Source organism: Bison bison, unplaced genomic scaffold (assembly GCF_000754665.1).
Source record: "Bison bison bison isolate TAMUID 2011002044 unplaced genomic scaffold, Bison_UMD1.0 scf7180017864368, whole genome shotgun sequence".
In the NCBI taxonomy this organism is placed as follows: Eukaryota; Metazoa; Chordata; class Mammalia; order Artiodactyla; family Bovidae; genus Bison; species Bison bison.
In genome coordinates, this window is record NW_011494940.1 from 819,293 (window position 1) to 842,338 (window position 23,046).

General features: G+C 46.7%; 2 protein-coding genes across 2 annotated transcripts in view; one reads left to right on the forward strand and one right to left on the reverse strand.

The window, feature by feature from the left end:
* RPS6KL1 (ribosomal protein S6 kinase-like 1) overlaps window positions 1-4,090 on the forward strand; it is a 15,900-nt gene extending 11,810 nt beyond the window's left edge. The window contains exons 8-12 of the mRNA XM_010855845.1: window positions 5-55; window positions 481-570; window positions 739-821; window positions 2,211-2,306; window positions 2,562-4,090. Of these exons, the coding sequence (XP_010854147.1) occupies window positions 5-55; window positions 481-570; window positions 739-821; window positions 2,211-2,306; window positions 2,562-2,660 (419 nt within the window). The 3' untranslated portion in view covers window positions 2,661-4,090. The remainder of the gene's footprint in view (window positions 1-4; window positions 56-480; window positions 571-738; window positions 822-2,210; window positions 2,307-2,561) is intronic.
* Window positions 4,091-5,203: 1,113 nt separating this feature from the next.
* The window catches only part of DLST (dihydrolipoamide S-succinyltransferase (E2 component of 2-oxo-glutarate complex)), a 19,841-nt gene continuing 1,998 nt past the window's right edge, over window positions 5,204-23,046 (reverse strand). Inside the window, exons 3-15 of the mRNA XM_010855740.1 lie at window positions 20,360-20,408; window positions 17,804-17,859; window positions 17,595-17,669; window positions 17,301-17,356; window positions 16,692-16,803; window positions 15,023-15,178; window positions 14,578-14,654; window positions 13,603-13,700; window positions 10,204-10,334; window positions 8,728-8,801; window positions 8,342-8,425; window positions 7,778-7,945; window positions 5,204-6,791 (exon numbers count right to left, since the gene is read on the reverse strand). Coding sequence (XP_010854042.1) covers window positions 6,657-6,791; window positions 7,778-7,945; window positions 8,342-8,425; window positions 8,728-8,801; window positions 10,204-10,334; window positions 13,603-13,700; window positions 14,578-14,654; window positions 15,023-15,178; window positions 16,692-16,803; window positions 17,301-17,356; window positions 17,595-17,669; window positions 17,804-17,859; window positions 20,360-20,408 — 1,271 coding nt within the window. The 3' untranslated portion in view covers window positions 5,204-6,656. The remainder of the gene's footprint in view (window positions 6,792-7,777; window positions 7,946-8,341; window positions 8,426-8,727; window positions 8,802-10,203; window positions 10,335-13,602; window positions 13,701-14,577; window positions 14,655-15,022; window positions 15,179-16,691; window positions 16,804-17,300; window positions 17,357-17,594; window positions 17,670-17,803; window positions 17,860-20,359; window positions 20,409-23,046) is intronic.

A 23,046-nucleotide genomic window follows, 5' to 3' on the forward strand; every position in this document is an offset into this window, starting at 1 on the left:
CAAGGGGTGCTGTGCCGGGACCTCAATCCCCGGAATCTGCTCCTGGACCAGGCCGGTAGGAGCCCCAGGCGGGGGTGGTGGTGCTGGGGGCAGATGAGTGGGCCCTAACCCCACCCCCCCCTCAGGAGGGAGGCCCCCACAGCCTCAAGATTTCCCCAGAGCCCAGAGGAGGCGGACGGTATCTGACTGTTCCCCTGGGCCACTCGTGTCCCCTGCCTTCTCTGGAAGGCCTCGGCCAAGCTGGCCGGCTGTGGTTAAGCTTGGAAAGCAGACCCTTTCCCCACCCTGAGCTCTGGGGCAGCCGCTCCTTTGACGACCAGGTTGTCCCGGGGGCCTCAAGGGGCCGAGCCCCTAGGGAACCTCTGCCCAGCACGGCCCACTGGCTCCTGGGGTCCCCTGCCCTACGTCAAAGGTTCCAAGATGACTAACTGCAGTTCTCGTCCCCTCTGGCTCCTCCCTGAACACACACGGCATGACAAGGCCACATCCGGCTCACGTATTTTGGCCAGTGGTCAGAGGTGGAGCCCCAGTGTTGCAGGGAGGCTTCGCACAACCTCTACAGTGCCCCAGGCAAGAAGGGAGGGGCGGGGCAGCCCCTGAGTGTCTGTGTGTGGGGTGGGCCGGGGGACTGAGGATGAGAGAGGCAACAGGCCCATTCTGGGGGTAGGGGTGGTGGGGAAGGGGTTGAGGGGAGACCTGCCCTCTCAGCGAGACTGAGGACTGTTCTGGCTCCCGCAGAGGTCGGTGGGATTTCGGAGCTGACCGACGCCTGCGACTGGTGGAGCTTTGGGTCTCTCCTGTATGAACTGCTGACCGGGACGGTGAGCTCTGTGTGGGCAGGGTGTGGAGCCTGGCGGGTGTCACTGAGCATAGGATGGGCTGGGGTTAGTCCAACAGTCAGTGTTGGGGGCTGAGCCTACCTGATTGCTCAAGACCTGGCCATTGGGCCTAATGTCTTGTCGGCACAGGCCCCCTCTGCCCCAGCTCGGAGACCGTGAGAGGAGGAGGAAGCAATTCCCACCCAGACCTTGGCCACACTTTGCACCCCGACCCTCGTCAGGCAAGTGGCGATAGCTAGGGAGACTGTCAACTTAGATGAGGGAGAGTTGAGCTGAGGTGCTCAAGGAAGTTTCCTGGAAGAGGGCGCTTGGGCCTGGCTCTGGAGGGAGGCTGAGTGTGACACAGCCCTTTTCCTCAGATCATCCCCCACAGGCCTCCTCTCCCCACTGCTCACACCACATCCCCCCATCCACACCCTTCAGAGCTGTGGCCCCCAGACTTTGGCTGGAAGACCAGAGAGAGGGTTTCCATCATCCCAGGCCAGCAGCTTCCCTGTCCCGCCTGGGTCGACCCAGAGCTTGAAGTTCCCCTCGCAAGCACCTTGCTCAGGGTGGTGGGCTCAGCTCTCTGTCCTCCCCCATGAGCTCAGTGCTCCACCTGGGGCTGGTTAAGTTAGGCAGCAGGGAGAAGCCAAGCTCCATTTGAGCAGGAAGTGTCCTGAGTGGATGTGGTGTAACCGGAAGTTCAGAGCTGACTGGTCTCTCCTGGCTCCCTCCTGCTTTGGTCCCGAGGCCAGGGCCTCTGAGAGCCCTGGCTGCAAACAGCCGCCCAGAGTGGTTCTCTCCTATTAGCCAGGGCCCTCCCACCTCTCCAGCTCAGGGCTCCTGGCCTTCCTCCAGGTGGCTTCTTGCCTGTCTTCTTGACCTCCAGACACACTCCTCTGCTCCCCCACAGCTGCACCCTTCTGGAACACAGATAGGTCCTGCCTTCTCCCACCACAGCCCTGCCTTGACCCTGGCAGGAGCATGCCATGGCAAACGAGCCGCCCGTGGAGATTTGCTTTCTGTAAGGAGACAGGTTTCAGTGCTATTCCTGATAGAGTGCTTGCCCCGATGGCAACCCAAGACCGGTGCTTCTAGCAAGCTTGGAGCCACAGGGGCCTGGGTTCAAACCCTGAACTCAGCACAAATCCGTCGACCTGCTTCTTGCCCTTAAAATGGGGGTGCCAATTGCTTACTTTGAAGGTTGTTGCGGAAACTAGGGATCACAGGTGCAGGCACCTTCCTCAGCCCGGCAGGCAGCAGATCCAAAGCAGAAGGCGATGGAGTCATGGCCGTGCCTGTGAGGTGTGACACAGGGGGAAGACATAAAATCTCGGGCGCCATTGGAGTGTACAGACTCCTGGGGGCCGCCTCCCCGTGTCTTCCCAGGCGCTGTCCCAGAGCCACCCCTCAGGAATCCAGCCCCACACCCAGCTGCAGCTGCCCGAGTGGCTCAGTGGCCCGGCGGCCTCCCTGCTGACTGAGGTGAGGTGCAGGTGGCCTCCCGGTGGTGCCTTCTTGGCCTGAGGGTGGACAGAAGGGAGGGCAGAGCCGTGTGTGTGAACAAGCCACCCCATGTGCTAGGTGTCCGGCACGGGTGCAGGAGGGTCACAGGGCCAACAAATTTCTCTACCTCGGTGGCCAAACACCAATGTCCGCCCCCTGCCCCCCCACCAGGGTAACACGGGGTTCCGGGGGCCTGGCCAGCCTGTCCAGGGCTGACTGGGCTTTTCTCCGCAGCTCCTGCAGTTCGACCCTGCCCGCCGCCTGGGCGCTGGAGGAGGCGGCGTCCACGAGCTCAAGGCCCACCCCTTTTTCAGTTCCATCCAGTGGAGCTAACTGGGGGGATAGGAGGGCGTGGTATCGGCAAAGGGAGTGGCTGGACTGGTCTGGATCTCCTCATGTCTCTTTGCCTGCCACCTCCCAGCAGTGGCCCGTGGGCAAAGAATGCAAGGCAGCTTGCCTTTCCTGGTCAGGACCCCACCCTTGGGCCTCAGAAGTCTCATCACCACTGACCAGGAAGGGCCTTGTGGACTCCCCCAGCCACCTCTTGGAGAAATGCTTTCTAGTTGGTGCTGAGGGGCAGAGATCTCAGCCTGTTAGGCAGCTTGAACGTCTCCGCCTGTCCATCCTCCGCCCATCAGTCAAGTCACCTTCTGTGTCTACACCCTGTACCTTGAACTGGGACCTGCCCTGTTAAAAGGTGCCTTCCTTGGCATTAGCTCTGAGCTACTGACCACCACCTACTGAGCCGAGAAATCTTGACTCGTGATCTGACATGTGCCCCACTCAGGATGGCTCTGGAGACTCATCTCAGGTTACTAGTCCCCTGGCTTCCTGGCTCCAAACCAGGGCTGTCCTAGCTGGTCATCTTAGCCACACAACCAGTGTGCCCCTTCTACCAAAGGCTACTTCCCCAGGGGATGGGGGAGGCGGGGAAGCAGGGAAGAAGTCTGTAGCAGATATGTGGTGGAGCGGGAGGGACGGGACAACCCACCCCCTCCTGACCATGCCGCTTATCTTGTAATTACAGACCTTTGAGAGCAAAAGGAAAGGAGGGGAGGAAAATAAGGATAAGGAGGGAGGGGGAGAAAGAGGGGAAGGCACAGCTCTGCCACTTACAGAAGTTTTGAAAACAGAATAAAGGGCTCCCTTCCCCAGCTAGCCCACCCACGTGGAGACAAAGCAAACCCAGGCCCGTGGGTCTGAGCTGGGGGACCATGATTCCGTCGCCAGCCTGAAGCCGCTTGAAGGAAAGTTGTCTCCACTAGGATTCCCTTCTTGGACTTCTGTCCTGTTTACCATTTTGCATTTCAGTGTTGAGGGTCCACTCAATCCACTGCCCACTGTGACTTCATTTCCTTTTGAAATGAAACCATGCAACACCCAGAATGATTGCCCAAGCTTCTAGCCAGAAGCAAGAAGTTTCTGGTCTCTGAAGAGCTAGCATAAGTAGTTACCCCCAAAGATAATTCCCTCCCCAGATTTGGGGGCCCTCTTCTTCCTCTCAGGACTGTCACTGGGGTGTGGCATCCAAGACAGAAATTTCCATAGACCTCTGCCCTCAACCCTTTCTCGCCTGTCTCCATCACCACCAGGGGGCATCTCTGACACCACCCTCCAGTCCTGGCTGTGAAGGGCTGGGGACCTGTGCTGTGGGGAGTCCTTGGGATGAGTCTGAGGCAAAGGACGCAAGGAGGTGCTGGCTCTCCCTGGGGCTTGCCCACCTCCTCCACCATCACTCCAATAAAGCCTGCTCTTACCTCTGGTGTCCTTGCCTCATCAACGCAATGAGAGGGGCCCTGCTAGAATGGGAATAAAGGAGGGTTCCCCCAGAGGAGCTCCATGATAACCAAGAGTGTGTTTGGAACCTGCTAGGAGGGAGGAAGCAGGGCTGGTAGTGAACAGCATGCCAGCCTATACCCCACAGAGCAGCTGTGAACCCACAGAAAAGTCCCAGCATGTAGGGGACACTGGGCTCTGTGGGACACAAAACAGGAAAGTCTTCAAAGAGGGTCATGGTGCTTGCGGGTGGGGGTCCATCCTCAGAGATCCCTTAAACACATGGTGGCTCCTGAGAAGGCTGGAACTCAGGGGGGTAAATTAGAGGACCTGGCCAGAGCCTGGTGGAGTCCATTCCAAGTCTGTTCCTTCTACTACACTCCCTGTCAGGCCAGAACCTCCAATCACCCTACGAAGTGCCAGTTGCCTCTGGAACTTCTGGCCTCATTTGTGCAATAAGCACTGCACATCTGGCACTCTGCTAGGCCTTGGGTTTAGAACTGTGGTCCCAGCGGGGCTTACAGTCTGTCTCCATTTGATAAAAACGGGGCTAAATATTCCTCCTTTGTAGGTTTGCTAAAGACATGAAGGCTTGTAGCTCCATGCCCCAGACCTGATCATTCTAAAATTCTTTCACTGAACCCAAGTTTCTTCTCCCTACCAGCTCTAGTTCTGCCCTCTAGGAGCCACTCTGTTCCTGTGACAGACCTTCATATGAAGATGGTACCACTGTGAGCAAGGTCAGCAGGTGGGGACTGCGTGGGCAAGAGCCAGGCTGCTTCAGCCTGGACACTACCAATGTATGTCCCACGTACGCCGCACAGATCAGCTCTCAGCCCCATCCGCTGGCCCTCACAGACCACTGCCCCGAGGAGTGATCTACCCTCATCTGTTCTGACCAACCTTGAGCGTCTGGGTACCCACGTGGCCATCAACTGCAAAATATGAAATTATGGGTCGCTCTACCTCTCCCCAGTCCACCCCAGAAATAACACGAGGCCCCACCAAAATGTAAATGCTGGCATTTGAAGGGGCCTCAAGCAGGGGGGAACAAGTTTTTCTTCATCAGTACAACCTCAAAAGAAGTACAGAAGCAGAAACACTGTTTGCGAACATTTGCCCTTTAATTTGCATTTAAAATCAGTTTTTAAATATTTTAGTTACGTTCTGAACAGTGAAGACGTAGTAGCTGCTGCAGGCACTCAGTACTGGCTCCCACCCCTCCCCCCGCAACCCCCAGGCCTTGCTTCTTCGCTCAAGATACAAATGGTCATTCCACACTAAGTCAATGGCTCCTGGTTGTCAAGGGTCAGCAGCCTCAGGCCTGGATACAGTTGGATACAATGTGATGAAGCCCAGTAACTCTGACAAGATGTGTGCATTTAACCATGCTCCAAAGAATTCCAATGTCGTGCCCAGACCCAAGGCAGTACCTCCGAGGTGACACTGGCCTTTTCCCCACTGTGTACGAGCATCTTGGGCTGGTTTCCACCACAATCCGTCCTGCACCAGACCTGTGTTCTATGGAAGAAGAGCCGAGGCGCCACTCCCGAAGGGCATTGACACAGAAAGGAACAGAACCGCCTCTGCAGCCCACAGGTTTATACCAACGGAATTTAAAAGCTCAAGACAATCCGAGCCAGTCCACAGGAAGTCACCTTCATGCCAGTCTCTACCAGGAGCCGTGTGAGCCCGAGGTTGGGACACGCTCTTGTCTCCCTACCAAGAGGTGCTAGCATCTAAGTGAGGACAAGATGGGATAAACTGCTCCTAGCAGCTGGGAAAGGTCAGCACCACCACAGCTGTGTGTGCTTGGGCCAAAATGGGTCTTCGTGGTGGAGTTATGACGGAGAGTGTGAGGGCAGGCCTGGGCTCTGCTCCAATCTCGTTAATAACACATGACCTCAGAATCTGCCCTCTCCCACCTCAACGCTGCCTACTCCCCAGCTCTGCCCCTCCAGATCCCCCAGCATGTGCTTCCTGGAAGAGGTAGAAGAGGCAGCTTTTAGACAATGACAGCTGAGAATGCAGGTGCCACTTAAGCAAAGCAGCACCCCGTGGCCTGTGGTACCTCCACACGGGTGGAATGGAGTGAGGACATGCACAGCCAGGACAGAGGCTGCTCCAAGCCTGGGAGGCAGAGCACCCTCCTAGGCGTCTCTGAAGAACAGACGTTCAAAAGATAGAAACTTAATCACATGGTCCCCGGCAGGTTCCCTATAGTGTACTGGACAGGAAGAAAGCGAAATCATCTCTGTGGAGGGCTAATGGGAGGAAAGGCAGGAATAATAAGGAGCATCCATTAAGGCTCTCTCTCTCCCTCAAGCCTAAGGAAATCAGATATTTGCGCGTAGGAGAGGGTGCAGAGAGGGAGAGAGCCTGGCAGAACACCAAGAGAGACCTGCGACTGCTGGTTACATAGTGCCCTGGTTTCCTTGCTTGAGGCCAACAGCATGTGCCTGTCACCAGGCTAACCTGGGGCCTGTGAGGGGACAGGGAGAAGACCGGTTTTCAGTTCCTGCATGGTTGATGTGTAGGGCACAAGGCTTCCTCCTAAAGGTCCAGTAGGAGGACTCTGGGATCCTCTACCGCTGCCTTAATTTTGCGGAGGAAAGTCACAGCCTCTCTGCCGTCGATCAGCCGGTGATCATACGTCAGGGCCACGTACATCATGGGCCGCACCTCCACCTACAGAGGAGAGAGGTCAACAGGTTTGTCTGCAGTGGTGCAGAGAAAGCCCTGATGAAGGGGGGAGATGACGAAGCACAGCCCACAGGGAAGTCCCCAGGTCCAGAGACTTTCCTACTTTGCTTTGCTGGTTCTAGATACAATGTGTTCAAAGACCAAGCCAGACCCTGAGTGCAAAACTCACATACTCAAAAACAAAAAGCTTAACCCAAGAAAACAGGAGTCTCCTTACAACCGTCTTTAAATAAAAACCAGGCTCTGCCCTCTCACTTGTCTGCCATCTACAAGGAAAAGTTCCTCTTCAATTTTGGCTACCTGCAGTTTTTTCTTTAAAGATATAATAATTTTTTTTAACTTGGGGTCCACAAATTCTCTGAAACTCTATGCAAGGTTGGGTATATGAGCATTTTCAGCAGATATCTACAATTTTGGGGTTCAAGGAGTTAGGGACTTCAAAAGGTTCTAAACACAGGGGTCCCAGAAAACATTTTCCTACCAGCATAGCTCGCGGGGCCAGCTCAAGACTCTCTGGCCTCATTCCCTGATTCCCAGGAAAGCTCTGAGCCTCGTCACGACAAGCGGGCAGGCTGGCAGTGGCTCTGCACTGCTGCCCTCCACTTCCCGAGGCAAGGACCACGCCTTCGATGGCACCCCCACACTCCCTAGAGAAGGAAGCCTGCTGACTAGTCCCAGATGAAGGAGCAAGCTTTCTCAGCTCCATGGTGCTCAAACCTTAACGTGCCTCAGAACCATCTGTACTCTCTGCTTTACTAGGTCTGGGAAGGGGCCAAGAGTTTGCATTTCCAACAAGTTCCCAGGTGCTGCTGTTCCACACACAATTTGAGAACCAATGCCTTAGCTATTAATTAGAAATGAAGAGATTCAACTTATGCCTGAAATTATAGCAAATCTTTAAGGAGCATTTAGTTAAGACTTCCCTCACCTCATCATGTAGCTGCTGGGACATTAATGGTGATGGTTCATACCTTGCCTCCTATGACCACTGGCCTATCAACGATGGCATGCATGCCCAGGATGGCAGACTGAGGGGGGTTGATGATGGGTGTTCCAAAGAGCGAGCCAAAAACACCTCCATTGCTGATGGTAAAAGTACCACCATCCATATCTTCAATGGCAAGTTCATTCTTCCGGGCCTAAAAACAGATTTTATAATTGAAAGGTAAGGTCAACTCAGCTCCCTCCACCTAAAGGAAGTCCAGAAGGCTCACATCTGAGATCAACGGTCCAAGTTCTAGCTTTAACTGAGATAGATGCCTGTGACTAGTTACAGGCCAGAGGAAAGGACTCCGGGACCTTTCCTTTTCCAAGCAGGTTTAACTGGATGAGATGAGATCTTCACTCACAAGAGCACCATAAGCTCCACCAGAGCCGTACTTCAGCTCTCGCACGTGACTGCCGTTCTCAGGGGCCACGTTCTCCTTTCACAGCAAAGGGAGGCTCTAGCTCCCTGAGCACCGCTCACTGGCCCAGCCTTCCCAGGCTCTCTTCCATGACCTGCCCTGCAGCTCACATACACCCGTCCATTTTACCTTCTCTCCCAGTTCACTGATGGTTCGCTCAATATCAGCATAATTCATTGTTTCCACATTCCTGATGACGGGAACAACCAGACCCTGATGAGAGTAAAAAGTTCTTTTCAGGTGTAAATTAACAGTACCCATTATAGTTACAACTCTCTTGATTCAAGCCAAAGGTCTCCCCGCCCCAGAGTATCTTACTCAACGTGATTAATGTAGTCTAAAATATTTAGACTTGCAAAAGATAGAAGAATGTGGTATGGTCAAAAACAGATTTATTCTTCAAACAACTCCCTTCTAGAAAAACGAAAGTACAGAAAAAAGTCTCTCAAGAGGTCTGCTTCTTCAAATGGGTAAGAGTCAAAGACCAGAGCTCCCCACTTCTTGCTCCAACATACCCGAGGGGTGGCCACCGCAACGCTGATGTCAATATAATCCCTGTACACCACCTCTTTGGTTGCATCGTCAATCACTATGAGAGAGAAGACACACGTTACATACAACTCCCCAGGCCGAGGCTAGCGAGGCAACATTTGCATTAATAGAGTAAAAGTCCGAGAGGCTTCGTACGGTGTGGACTGACCAGCCAGCACAAAAACCGCCGCATTACAAGTGGCAGCCAGCACCCCTCTTACTCCCGCGCCAACCAAGCCTAACTTCTCCCAAGTGTCCTGACTAAGCACAGGAGCATCCGTCTCCTCGGCAGCCCTGAGAAGGATCGGTACACGGGCTAACACAGGGTAAGTATGTGCCCAAGTTCTCGTTCACCAGCTCTACTCCAGCCCTCCCTCAGCTAATGGCAGGTTTAAAAGTGCCCCCCAGAAAGGGCAAGTTAGTAAAGGAAGTGGAAGTGGGGGGATGTCACCCATTCTGCTGCTCAGTCGCAACAAGGAGCGAGGGAAGCCTCTTTCCAGAAGACTCAGTAGGAAGTGGTGTAGTCTGTCTTTAATATGCTAGCCTGAGAGAGCAAATCAATAGCTAAGAATTTAGGTCTGATGCTCATGAGAAAATACAGGCTTGAGAATCTTTTCCATAGGAATTCTATGTTGTTTTGTAGATAAGACATCCCGGAAAAGCAAATAAAGTGAGAAAGAGGCCAAGGGAACTCTAAGAAACGCCTACATGTATGGGCAGGCAGAAGAGATGGAGAGAGTCATCAGGAAGCCTAAGAATGGAAGAAGTGCAGAGGTTTCACATTTGGATGAAACGAAGCCCCTCCCCTACCTGAGGGTGCACCACTTGGCGGAAGGGATTAGGACTTCTATTTCTAGACCTTTCGGGACCCTGCATGCTGAGGGTTGCAAAAGTACCCATGTCCTCTAATCTTCCAAGGACACAGAGAATTGTCTCAGTGGAGAAGAGAACTGCTTGTTAAGTCAACATTTCAACGATGTAGGTGAGGAAAAAGTAAGGAAAATGAGCATCAAGCCCACAAAAGAGGGGCCAAGCCCAAGGCCTTCCAATGAAGTCCACTGACCAGAAATCAAAGGTCACCCTGGAGCTATGCCAAATATAGAAGTCAGGTCCCATTGTGGGGGGGGGGGCCCCCAGCCACAACATGAAGTTTCCACACTGACATGAGAAACTTGGAGAAATGGACTGGCTCAGAACTGCCTGTCGCCAGAGCAGCTGCCAAGCTCTGCACTGGGAAGGGAACCTGTTCTGTCCAGCTGGTGGGGAGGAAGCACTCTTGATGCCCATTCAGGAAGGTCAGTCCAGAAATCCCTAAGAAAGGTACTCAAGTTCTCACACATCTGAAATAAGAAGCCTCAGTTGGAGGACCATCGTCTTTGTGTCTTGAGCGTGGGGGACAATTTCTGTATTTATACACATACCTCCAGGACCTCTGTTGATTCTGGCCACCACAAACTCACCTGCATTTACCACAGGCTGCTCCTGCAAGGCAAAGGCTGAGGCCTTCACAAATGCTGACATGAAGCCTAGTTTGAGGTTATGTTTCTTCAGAAAAGCATCTTTGTGCCGAGCCCGCATCTCCTGGATATTACTGCAAGAACACATTACAAAACAAACTGACCACAAAAGACACCTCAATTCTGACTTTCACACTGGTTTCTAACTCCAGGCATACAACTGGGTAAAGTTTTCCCTTATTCTGGACCATCTAAGTTCAAGTTTTGAAATAGTCCACTAGAGGTTAACACAATTACTTCATTCCTTTAAAAACCTAGATCCAAGGGAATCAGATCCACTCTATGTAAGGACATTTTAATGCTCCAGAAGTCAGAGATTATGTGACAGACAAAATGAATGAGTTCATACAGCACATCAACAGCTTCACCCTGGACAAGAAAGTGACTTCTAGCTATACTGAATTCATGAGCTATCTACTCTGAAAATAGTTTAGGTGTTTTTTTTCTTAAAAGCATAAAGTCCACAAAATAAGCACCATTCTTTTTATTAAACAGGCTTCCCTGGTGGTTCAGATGGTAAAGAATCCGCCTGCAATTCAGGATACCCAAGTTCAATCCTTTGGTTGAGAAGATCCCCTGGATAAGGGCATGGCAACCCACTTCAGTATTCTTGCCTGGAGAAGTCCATGGACTGAGGAGATTGGCAAGCTACAGTCCTTGGGGTCACAAAGAGGTGGACATGACTGAGAGATGAACTTTTTCATTAAATATTTCTTGTTTATTTTCAAAATACCACCAAACCTAATTATGACTTCCTTGTGACATTCCTAACAAATGAAAACAAATAAAACCCCAAACCACACAGGTGCACAGGTTTCATGTGAGCAAAAGCAGTCTTGACTACCTATGGATGGATACAATCCAGTGTTGTGTTAGGCTCACGAGGAAGTCAGTATATTCATGGATCTCCCCAGAGTGAGCAGTTCCATCTGCTTGGTTCCTTCAAATGGGCACTAATACCCACCACACATGGTGGTCAATGCAAGACACCAAGACATAGCTAATACACAGTTCTTGCCCTTAAAATTAATTTAATGGACATAGTTTCCTTGGTAATTAGAAACATGTGTGGACCTAAGCTTTTTAAAGTATAAGCAGCAAGGCTACTGGGAAACCTTTGCAGTGTGACCAGTCTTTGTTCTTTTGGGGCTGGTTTTTCACGAACATACAACACATGTACTGGAGTTAGCGGGAAATGGCTTTCCCATCATTTTGCTGCAGAAATCTCCGTATTTATGGGAAGACAGTTGCATGATGGAAATTGAATTTAACTTTATCTCAGGCCCAAATGCTCAGTTTTCTCTTTCTCCCTATAATGGCTTAATCTGACATTAGCACGAAAGATAAGATGGTATAACTTTAACTCCCCTCTTTAGACCTCTTGTTTTTTACAACGGAAGTTTTCCTAGGGGGACTGATTGGGTTTAAAATGTTTGTTTTCCTGAGTCTAACTACATTTAGTGCTAGGATTACCACCCTAAAGACATTACTGGTTCCCAAGACACAAGAGCTGCAGAAGACGGAAAGAGAAGCGATAAACATCTCTGCTCTCAAAACTGCCCAAATGCTATTGTCTGGTCATTAAGTAGTTTCTATTTCAGAGTTCTGTCCTTGGAGGCAGAGGCTGGGACAACAGGGGAGAGGAGGAGGTCTCAGAAAGGCCCCTTATGGGTTAGCTGATCAGCACAAGACCCAAAGGGCACTCAATCTAAACCAGATTACTGACTGCAGAGGGACCCCAAGCCATCAGTAAGTGACACCTCGATTAGCTGCTGAAAGGAGATCCAACTACTGTACTTACTTTCCAATCAAAGCTGTTGGGCCAACTGCATCTTTCAAGGCCACAAATATTTACATGTTTTGTCTTAAGGAATTGGGTAGAATTTCAAAATCCAATTCAATTTGTGTACAATTTGGCCCTAATGCACTGAAACATAAGCTGCAGCCTTTGTGACTCATTAGTCAAGGTCCTTCCCTGCATCCTATGGATACAAGAGAAATCTTTGGCTTGGATGACATCTAGTCTTTTGGGGAAGCTTCACAATAGAATGGATGACATCCAGTGAAATGGACCACAGAACCCTGCTCTGTGAACAATGCTACAGCATGCTGTCATTAAACCATCTCCCTCTCTACATTTTTCAGACCCTTTCCAAAGGAAACCATTTACCCTAGTGAAATGCAGATTAGCAGACTAAGCACTTGGGATAAAAAGAAGCAAAGAGATGACCTAAAGACTTGATGACTTTACTTCCTGTATTAGATATGAACTCTTAACCTGGCCCTTAAAACATTCTGAAATATGGATGCAACTTTCTTTACCATTCTTTCCTACACATCTTCCTCACAGTGATTGTTTCTCAGATGTGTCCTGTACTTTCCTATCTGTGCCAGGTCCATACTGTTAACATCTTCTGGAATGACCTTCCTCCATTACATCAAAATGTGAATCGTTAAGGCCCCTTAAAGATCTTTTTCTCCAGGAACCCTTTTCTGACTCCTACCTCCACCTCAAAAACAATCTCATTCTCTCCTCCACCTCACACTTTTTGTATTTTTCTGATACTTGTTTTTCTAGATTTTACTTTGCATTTATCCAACAAGATGGTAGCTCCAGGCTAAGCGTTCTTTATCACTCATCTTTGCATCCCACCAAAATATAGTGTAATATATTGTGCACAGTAAGCACTCAAAAACCATCTGTTGACTTTAACTACAATCTCTTCCCTATACCTGTAAACAAAGTCTTGCAGAAGAAAAGTGAGTCAACAATTATCTTACTATAGAAATGGGCTTACTGAATCAGCACCTTTGGTTAATATTCTGAGGTTTCTGTCTTTAAAAGCAAAACTTGCTTCCCGTTTCATTATCGAAGTTGGAAAAGGTGAAAGATATGAAAAGCCTGTGCCTTTCTACCCACTCAATCCTGAGTCGCTTAGGAACACACATAAGGAGCAGTCACAGTGAGAAGGAAGCAGGATATGGCCCCCTGACTCTGGGCATGCTGTCAAATGATTCTCCATCCTGAATGGGAGCCTTGTTGGCCTGACTCCCCTCTCTCTACTTGTTAACAGTGATCATTAGAGTTTAAGACTATTACCAGCCTCGTTTATCAGAAATCACAAGATTCAGGTATAAATCTACAAGGCTAAGTTTTTTAAGTCACAGAGGAGGCAGGCATAGTATTAGGAAAGTCAATCAGAGAATGAAACCAGTGGGTCACTCTGTGTAAGTCAAGAAACAGTGCAAAGAAGTACTTCTTTCCTGTTAAGTTAGTTTTGGGCAAGTTCAAGTATTTTACAAGAAAAAGAGCACAGGGAGGAGGAGGACTAGAGCTCTCACCTCATGTCAATCTCATTGAAAGTGGTGAGCATCGCGCAGGTGTTCTGAGCCTCCTTCAGACGCTGGGCGATGCGTTGCCGCATCCTGTTCATCTTCTCCTGAAAGGGAGAGTGCGACAAGTATTGCCAACCTGGTGTCTTTGGGCCTAGCCCTCCCACTTAGTCTGCAGGAGCACTGGGCTTGCTGGGAGGGGATAATTAAGGACTGTAGTATCTAAATACAGGAAGAGATCCAGGCTTCCTCTTTCCTGTGGTGGCTTGCTCCTCTGAGCAAAAACAAGGAAATACAGATTAAAAACTACTCACTCTGATGTGCCCTGAAGTCTGATGAAGAATAGAGGCCCAGGAAATGGTTTGGTTTATAAACCAAAACCAACTTATGGAAAGGAAGAGTGCGTGGTGTAGGGCTAGCCAGCCCAAGAGTCATTATAGACAAGGCAATTTCTGGTGATAAAGACTTGCATGAGAATAGCTACTTGTGGAATGGAAACTCAGAAGCAACACATTTTTCAGGCTATCGTATTTTTATGAGGTATTCTCAGGCAGAGGAACCCACACTCTTGACCATACTTCCTTGAGGTTTTATGTCTGCCCCTGACTGCCACTGGGCAGCCCTCAGCTAAGCATCCCGGAAGAACAGGAATAGAGCTCGCTAAACCACCTCTCTGAAGTGTGGGAGGGAGGAGACGCGTTACCAGGCTACCATCCCCTGTATGCACCTTTCTCACCCACAGCACTTCAGTGGTAGCACGAGAGAGGGAAAAAACCAGTGGTCAAGTGTTCAGAAGACCTCCAGTTCCAGTCTTTTCATTTGACGGTCACGTGAATGAACAAGTCACTTCCTAAAATGAATTTCCTTGCCACGCCAAGGGAATCAGCTGCCGGCCACTCAAAGGCAGGCAGAGCATACCCATATTTTATTAATCTCAACACTGCTCCTCAGCTTCTTTCTTGGAAGTGGTCCTTAGAGGCTTACCCGATGTTCTGAACGCAGACCTACACCAGCTCCTGCCTCAGCTCTTGGAGGGGCAGCGGTGGGTTTTACAGCAGACACTGTAAATGAGAGCAGGTACACTGCATCAGACAATGAGAAACATTTACTCGAGTATATGCCCGTGCTTTCACACTGCACTTGTCACTTAAGTGTCAAGGTATGCTGAGATACATCAGTATCACTCCTACTTCACAAATAAACAATCTGGTCAGAGAAGTTAAATAACTAGTCTAAGGTCACACAGCTATACACAGAAAGCTGAGATGCAAACTCAGGTCTTCTGATACAAAGTCTAAAGTTTCTTTTACAATGCAGCCAATGAAACCTGTCCAGAGCCATAATTAGTCTTAGACTTTGCCCTCTGAGGGAATGTGGCATTAGATGAGATGGTCTCCCATAGAAAGACACATGGGAGGCAGAGGCTTACCTGGTTTGCTAGTGAGCGGCTGTGAGGGCGAGGGCACAGGTGGCATCTGGGTGGGTATAGGTGCTGCAGGGGGAGGAGGAACAGCAGACACTGTGGGTTCTGCTTTTGGGGCTGCGGCAGCAGGGGCTGCAGCTGGCTTGGCCTTAGCAGGAGCAGCTGGAAAACAAGAAAAATAGATGCCATTGGCACTATGTGGAATGGAAAGCAACCAAACTGCAGATACTAAGTAGAATTTAGCAGCAAAAGCTCTCTTTCTCATCAGTTAACAAATGCTTCCTGAGTACCTTCTATACGTGTAAGGCTATGAGATACACAGAGTGACTTAAGGCACTGTTCTTTCCCCAGGACTCCTAAACATCCTACATAAGATAACTGGCTGAATTCAGCTGCCTTCCTGATTGCATAAATGTCTATTAGTCATCAAATTCAGCCAGTACTTTCAAAGCACCTAAGTCAATGGTAATAGACTTCAAAGCAAAAAAACCCCAGCAATTTAAGATGTTGAAACACACACATAAAAGTAACAACTTTCCAGGTACAGTAATACTGATTGTCTCCTATGTCTCCTATTTTAACATCACATGTGGAAAAACTCTTAACTATTAAAAAATAAACACTTAAATAATCAAGGACACATTTAGACTTAAGAGTTCAAAGCATTTTATCTAGAATAACTCTCAGAAACCAATGAGGTAGTCAAGCAATGAAATTCACAACTTTAAATATTTTTTTATTTTACCCATTTGAATATCACCATCTGGGTTTATATTTAAATCAGAAGAACACCCTCTTAAGGAATGGTCAGAAGATGAAATTCTCCAACTAGAAGAATCAATCTTATTCCCTAGTCTTCTACTTGTGTAGAAGTGTACACAAGTGTATGTTCTTTCCATTCTGGGCTTCTGATCTTAACCTGATCAAACATAATGAGGCCATCTACAATCTTTCTGCTTAACTATCTTAACCATGAAATAGACTTTAGTAGTTACAGCATTTAACTAAGAATCAAAAGTTTTCTTCCCTAATCTCTAATACACTGACTATAAGATCCAATATAAATTCATTTCCTTATTTCTTCCCAAGAAAAATTCAACCCTCCCTAAAAAATGTTGTGACAGAACAGATGTGAAAAAACTACTCCAAAATTCTCCCTAATAGACATGATGAAACACTGCTTCTTCTCACTTTAGAACAGTGGCTGCCAGCCCTGACTATGTATCAGAATCACTTGGAGAGTGTTAAAGACAATAACAAAAACTATGATAGATAACCAGGATCTGAAAACCCCAGATTTAATATATTAGAATCCCTTGGCCTCAGAATCTGGACATTTGTGTTATTTTTAAAGCCCCCATGTGACTCTGCTGCCAGGGTCAGGGAAGGGGACAGGAAAAAAAACACTCTCTCTAGAATCTTCTTCCTTCCTATTTAAGAAAAGGTCCAGCACCAAAAAGAACACTACTGTGAGGTTCTTTTCTTAATACCCTTTTCTTCTAAAACTTGACATTTAAAGTTCACACTATACATATATCTCTCTCCTCTTACTGCCTCACTAAAGGCAGAGGGAATGCAAAATGGTATTTGATGTATCAAGAATTAGTATATTATGCTCAGCCCCAATTCCAAGGGGGAACACTGGAGACCTTGACAACCAGGAGAACTTCTTTACCGCCAGTTTTCCTGAGTGTGAAAAGAGGAGTGCCTCCTTCTACTTTTCCCCCATCAGGTACCAAAAGAGCTTCAATCACGCCATTTGCTGGTGACGGAACCTGCACAGAGGTCTTCAAAAGGAAGACGGAGAAAGAGTCCAAATGTTTACTCAGCATTAGAAAATTAATTGTACAGAATCGCAAATGAGTCACAAGAGTTGCAACACAGATATACAAGACCCTGCATAAACATCAAGGCCACACTTTCAGAGTAAGAGTAATCAATGCTACTATGAAGATGCACCTTGTCTGTCCTTTCTCAGAAACATTAAAGCAAGATTCAGTTAGTGTGTTGCCAAGTGATACATAAAAAACAACTGGAAACAGTTCATGTATACACACACAAAAGCTACAAAACTAAAGCTACTAAAGTACATAGTACATACACCTAGAACAATCTAAAATTAAACGTTAAATGCTTTTTTTTTTCTTTTTACTGAGCTATTCCAACAATTTTACTGAGGCAGCTAACAATTATCTTCAAACAACAACTAAGTCCCTGTTCCTTTCATTAGGTTAAAACACCAAGGGGAGACCATGAAAAGATGGCACCAATAGGGCAAGCCTACCTTGTCAGTTTCAATCTCACAAACCACTTCATCTTCTGCAACTGTGTCTCCAACAGCTGAAAAGACAGTCAAAGGCTACCTGTTAGGGGTGAGCAGTGGGTAACAAGAAAACTAGCCACAAAATCCCCTTTGGCAGGTGTTACAGGACCCCTTTCCTACAAGCCAGGGGAAAGTACACTGCATGTAAAGAAGAGTGGAGCCATAGGTTCCACTGATTATCATGGAGGTAAGGGGAGTAAAGGGGACTTTTCAAAAGTATTTAAACTTAACAAGTGAGAAGGCAGTAAATCTTACCTTTCTCCCACCTGACATCCCCCTCTGTGACAGATTCTGCAAATGCTGGGGTTTTGACTGTAATCACATCATCCTCTAGGAAAAAAGGGGAGGGGGGGAAATCACGCAGTCCATATTTCTCCTTTTTTTTCTGCCATTAAATTCAGTCAATTGCTATTCTTCTCATTAAAATTCCATTCCCAAGAATGCAGGGTGCTGAAGGTACTTACTGCACACAGCTGTAGTTCTAAAGAAGCGAACGCTGAAGATATTACTGCTGTTAATGCTACAAAACAAACATAAAAGTAAACTCCTTTAACAGGTGAATCACTCACATTTTAGTCTAGATAAGGCATGAGAATCACCTTCCCTTTATTTTTAATTAATTTTTATTAGAGTACAGTTGATTTACAATGTTGTGTTAGTTTCTGCTGTACAGCAAAGTGAGTTAGTTATACAAATATCCACTCTTTTTTAGATTCTTTCACCTTCCCTTTAAACCAGTGATTCTTGACTAGGAGTGGCCATCACTGTTACCTGGGGAACTTTTTCAAAGCATACCTGTCTAGGCCCCATTCCCAGAGACCCTGACTCAGCAGGTCTAGAGTAAAGCCTGGATTACTTGGGTGCCTCAAGCAGTGAGGCCCTTGGGTGAGTGAAATGTGCTGCAGTGAAATGCCAGCTCTTCCAGAACAGACTTACATTTGCATCTTTGAAGAAAAAGACAGCGTCTTGGTCCTTTGCATAATCACAAAAGGACTCAGCTTCCTGATTAGGTTTTTTCTTAACTAAATCCATGTAAGATAAAACTGTGTGCCCTCAGGGTACTTGCCACTTTAAAACAGAATTTCTGTTTATGTGATTATAGATTTAGATAAGACAGCAAGATGAAAGTAAAACAAGGTGTTATATGCAAAATAAACAAAACAAAACAAACAAACAAACCCCACTGAAAACCTCATAATCTCCTGTTCTCCTGCCAGAAAGCAGCACATCAGTCCACTCTGGACTCATTCAAGAGGAACCGCAAAAGAGCAAGGTATTCTCTGATATGGCACTAACTTGAAATAATGTAACCTGGAGAATGATATGACTTTGTATGCATAAAGCCATGAACAGTGGTTACCACTGGAGATGGGAAAACGTTGATATATATGCTATCTGTGGTTATCTGTCACATACACACATTTTGGAAGAGTGATTTGGACTTCAGGACTGTCTGAATATTCTACAACTAGCACCTTTACAATAAAAAGTGAAAGAGATTTAAGTTGCCTTTGGTATTTTTAAGTTCTGTGTAAAATCAAGGGAAAATGTGTTATTAAAAAAAATACAGAACACAAAGTGTTCTGCATAAAAGTTTCCAACCATGTATGGATACACGTTCATGGGCAAGAACTAACGGGTAATGTGTCAATGCAGAGACTGCTCTCTGAGGACACCCAGAACCTGGCACATCAGCTATATCTGGGAATAGGAATGTAGTAGCACAGGAGAACAGGATAAAATCTTCTCATGCACACTCTTTTTACTTTTCAACCATGTAAATGTGTAACCTATTAAATAAAAACATAAAACCAAACATAGTTTTACAATAAAAGATTTTTAGTAAAACAGGTACCTTATTCACAGAAAAAAGACAAAATACAATATAAAAACAGTTACCAGATTAGAGTAATACCCTAATCTGTGATCCTCATCATCCAAAGTTTAGGGGTTTTTAAAATAATTTACTTTCAAATAGTTATTTGTTTTATTTATTGCATAGGATTTGTGGTCGCTCTAATTTTCATTTAAACTATAGATGAGAAACACAGTTTGACACTCCCTAAATAATTTTTAATTTTCAAAAGTATTAGATGTTAACAATAGTAAACTTAGAAAGAACAAAAAGAACATTTACAATGGGACTATACCATACAATACAAAAGGAATAATTTTATAACCTGCTTTTTCCCACTTATAGAATGAACATATAACATAGCATAGCCTAACCAACCCATTGCTGTTTGACCACTCTGAGAAACACAGGTACACCAGGAGTTCAGTACAGATTCCTAGAAATGGGATTGCTAGATCAAAAGGTACACACAGTTCAAAGACTTATGAATGCCAAATTGACACTGTAATGCAGTGAGGAAGGAGCGATCTGCTGACCCTTCATTTTGAAGATTCCACCTATAGAGAAAAATAGCTTGATGGCTGCTCAACAGGAAACTAAAGAGCGTCCTCTTACAACCACCCTGAAAATATCTGGAAGCAAAGAAGCATTAAGCAACATTCATAAGCAGAAGTTAATCTGAAACACACATGGGTGGCCTCTCTCCAAATTTTGCATTATGTAACAGTAGCATTCATTCCCTCTACACTAGTCAAAGTCCCAGGACTTAAATGACTAGTCTCTTGCTTTTACTGTTTCTAAAATGCGTAACTATGCAACCAAAAGGATGCTCTTAACCTCCACAATAAACATAACCTCCAGTCCTTCAGCTTCACTTGTATCCAACCAGAATATTTAGGAGCACCCTTCTATCAAGTTCCATAAAAAGAGGATTCCAGCTCCACTTTCACTATAATCTGAACACCTGGTCCTGACACACTCCTGGTCCAATACTTCACATGGGGCTGAAGCTCAGGCTCATATCATAAATTAACATCAAGGTCAGGTCGAGGGACTCAATATAACCAGCTTGATTACTAGGCTTGAAAGACAGGAAAGAAAGCAGATGGTCAAACTGGTGTCAATACCCCGGGTCCACATATCTGTGCTCCCCAGTGATACTTACACAGTCTTCCTGCTGTCAGGGTAACCTGGTCCCTGACATAAGGAGATCCCTGCAAGAAACAAAACAACTCTTAACCAACAACTCTTTATCTCATACAGGATACCTGCTGGGAATGGAGAAGTTGTTCACCCCCTAACTCAGAGACAGCAGGATCAACAGCAGGCAATAATATAATCTGTATCACACAGAGTCCTGTCTCTTAAACTTTTCCACCATAGTAATCGTAATGGCAGAGAATAACGGGTATGTGAGACTGCAGGGAATGGGTTTGAAGAAGAAAGGGGAGAATTCTATAATCTTATTTATCTCGAAATTCATAAACTTTCATTATCCCTGTATGTTTTCATGATAGAATGCCTCTACTTCCCAAGTTTTCAAATACAATTGAAGCCTGAAGGAGACACATGATAGCTTATCCTGTGACTACACACAGCCTGAAGCAGTGGAACGTTTGGCCAGAGTTTGTTTCCCTGGTTACTTAAAATGCACTGAGCTGGAAGTCTTGTTGCCTGAATCCCAACAGCAAAGACTAGGCTACTTCAGGCCCTAGGTCTTCAGCTTGCTCAAGCAAACTATTACACCTCCTTTCCGTTTATTGCCTTCCCACTCTTGCTGAGACCTTCCATTCTGGTCACACTTAACAAGGTGAGAGCCTCTTTCTGCTCCACCAATTGTCCTTATTACAAATAACCGCAATGCCGCAACAGACAACTAATTACTCTATCTGCTTCACCTGATTATATTCTTTCATGTGTCTTGTTTTTTCAGATCAAAAACAACTCTTGCTGAACCATGGGCACAGGAAATACCAACTGGAAGACAATTCTCTCTTGTCCCAGCTTCCCACAAACATCCTCAAGGTTTCAGTCACGTAAGTCACCTCTTTATGTCCAACAGCCAACGACTATAGTACAAATCCCAAACACAGCATGTATATGAGCTTGCAGCAAGCAAGCAGCCCATACTGATTTTTGGAACTCTAATTCCACTTTAGAGTTTATCCTACAGCAAGTTTCATTTATACAGTGCTTTAGAATTTATAAAAAGCTTTCACATAATGACCTCATTTTGATTTTCATCTAACACTCCCTGAAGTGGAATGACCATTGCCATTATTCTCATTTCATATATAAGGAGGGCTTTTGGAGGTTAAGTGACTAGCCCAAGGAGAAGCCCTGAACCACAGCACAAAAAGCAAGAACAAGGCTCTTCTCATTGTCCTGCCAGTCTATAAAATGGAGAAAATGTTTACTGACATTTTTCAAAATTCCAAGGTAAAGAGTTTATTACTGAGAGTCCCCTATGAGCTAACACTGTGCTAGGTTCTTATGATCTCATGACTGTAAGGATAAAGTCCAAAAACTTTACACATTTCTGTCCAGCCCTTCTTCCAGACAAGCTTCTTTTCCATTTCTATGACTGGTCATGTCTCTTCCTGTCTGAAAACTTTGCATAAGCCATTCCCTTTGCCTAGAATATCGTTCTCTTGGCCAACTCCTATATATTCTCCAAGACTTGGCATAAATGTCACTTCTCTGGGGAAGCCTTTACTGATGGTGCCACCTCACTCTCTACCCTCCCAAGCCTGGCTATATCATCCCACCCCCTACTTCTCTTTCACAGTAATCACAATGTAATTATGTACTTATGTAATTAAGGGTACTTATGTACCCTCCTGGAGGGTAGAGACCACCTCTATCCCTGCCACCTAGCATACTGTCTGGCTATGTAGTAAGAATTCAACAAATAATCTATTCATTAGGAGTAAATGATTGGAGAAGGCAATGGCACCCTACTCCAGAACTCTTGCCTGGAAAATCCCATGGATGCAGGAGCCTGGTAGGCTGCAGTCCATGGGGTCACTAAGAGTTGGACACGACTGAAGCGAGTTGGCAGCAGCAGCAGCATGAGTAAATGATAATATGATGGGGTAGGAGTTCAGGCTGAGGAGCAGACCCGGCTTGACCAATAGTTGGCAGAGTGACCTTGGTCAAGGCACTTAACCTCTCTTAGCCTTGAGTCATACATTTGTAAAATAGAGAAAATATTTATTTTACTGTTTCTTGATGAGTAACTGAAAAAATGCACAGAAAGCACTCAAAACAATACCTGGCGCATAGAATGCCCATAAGAAAATCAACTCATTCAACGAATATTTATGCCAGGCATATAAAAAATTATTGGGATAAAAACCTGAATTCTTTCCATTCATCTCTCTACCATCTTCTATCTCATACCACTCTCTCCCTCAACCAAAATGCTCTGGCCAAATCACCTCTTATGCTAGTTCCAAAATACTGATGAGCGCTTTCCTTCCTCAAGGACTTTATACATGTCATTCCCTTTCCTTCTCCTGCTCTTCGTCTGGATGGCCCCTGTCCTGTCACATCCTCTGGGTCACAGCTTCAGTGTCCAGCTTCATTTGTTTCCTTTTCAGCATTCATGATAGTCCATCTGTTGAGCAATTTACATATTGTCTTTCCCTAACTAGGTTGTAAGCTCCCGGAGGGTGAGAAACCCACCCCCACCGCCCCCCTTCACTGCTGTATCCCTTGTGAGTGCCTAGCAGCACAGGTGCCTGACACTGAGTAGATACTGAGTAACTATGTGCTAAATGAACAAACGACAGCTGTTACTAAATAGCATTTGGGGTGGCTTCCAGTGGCTAGGACTCGGCACTTCCAACC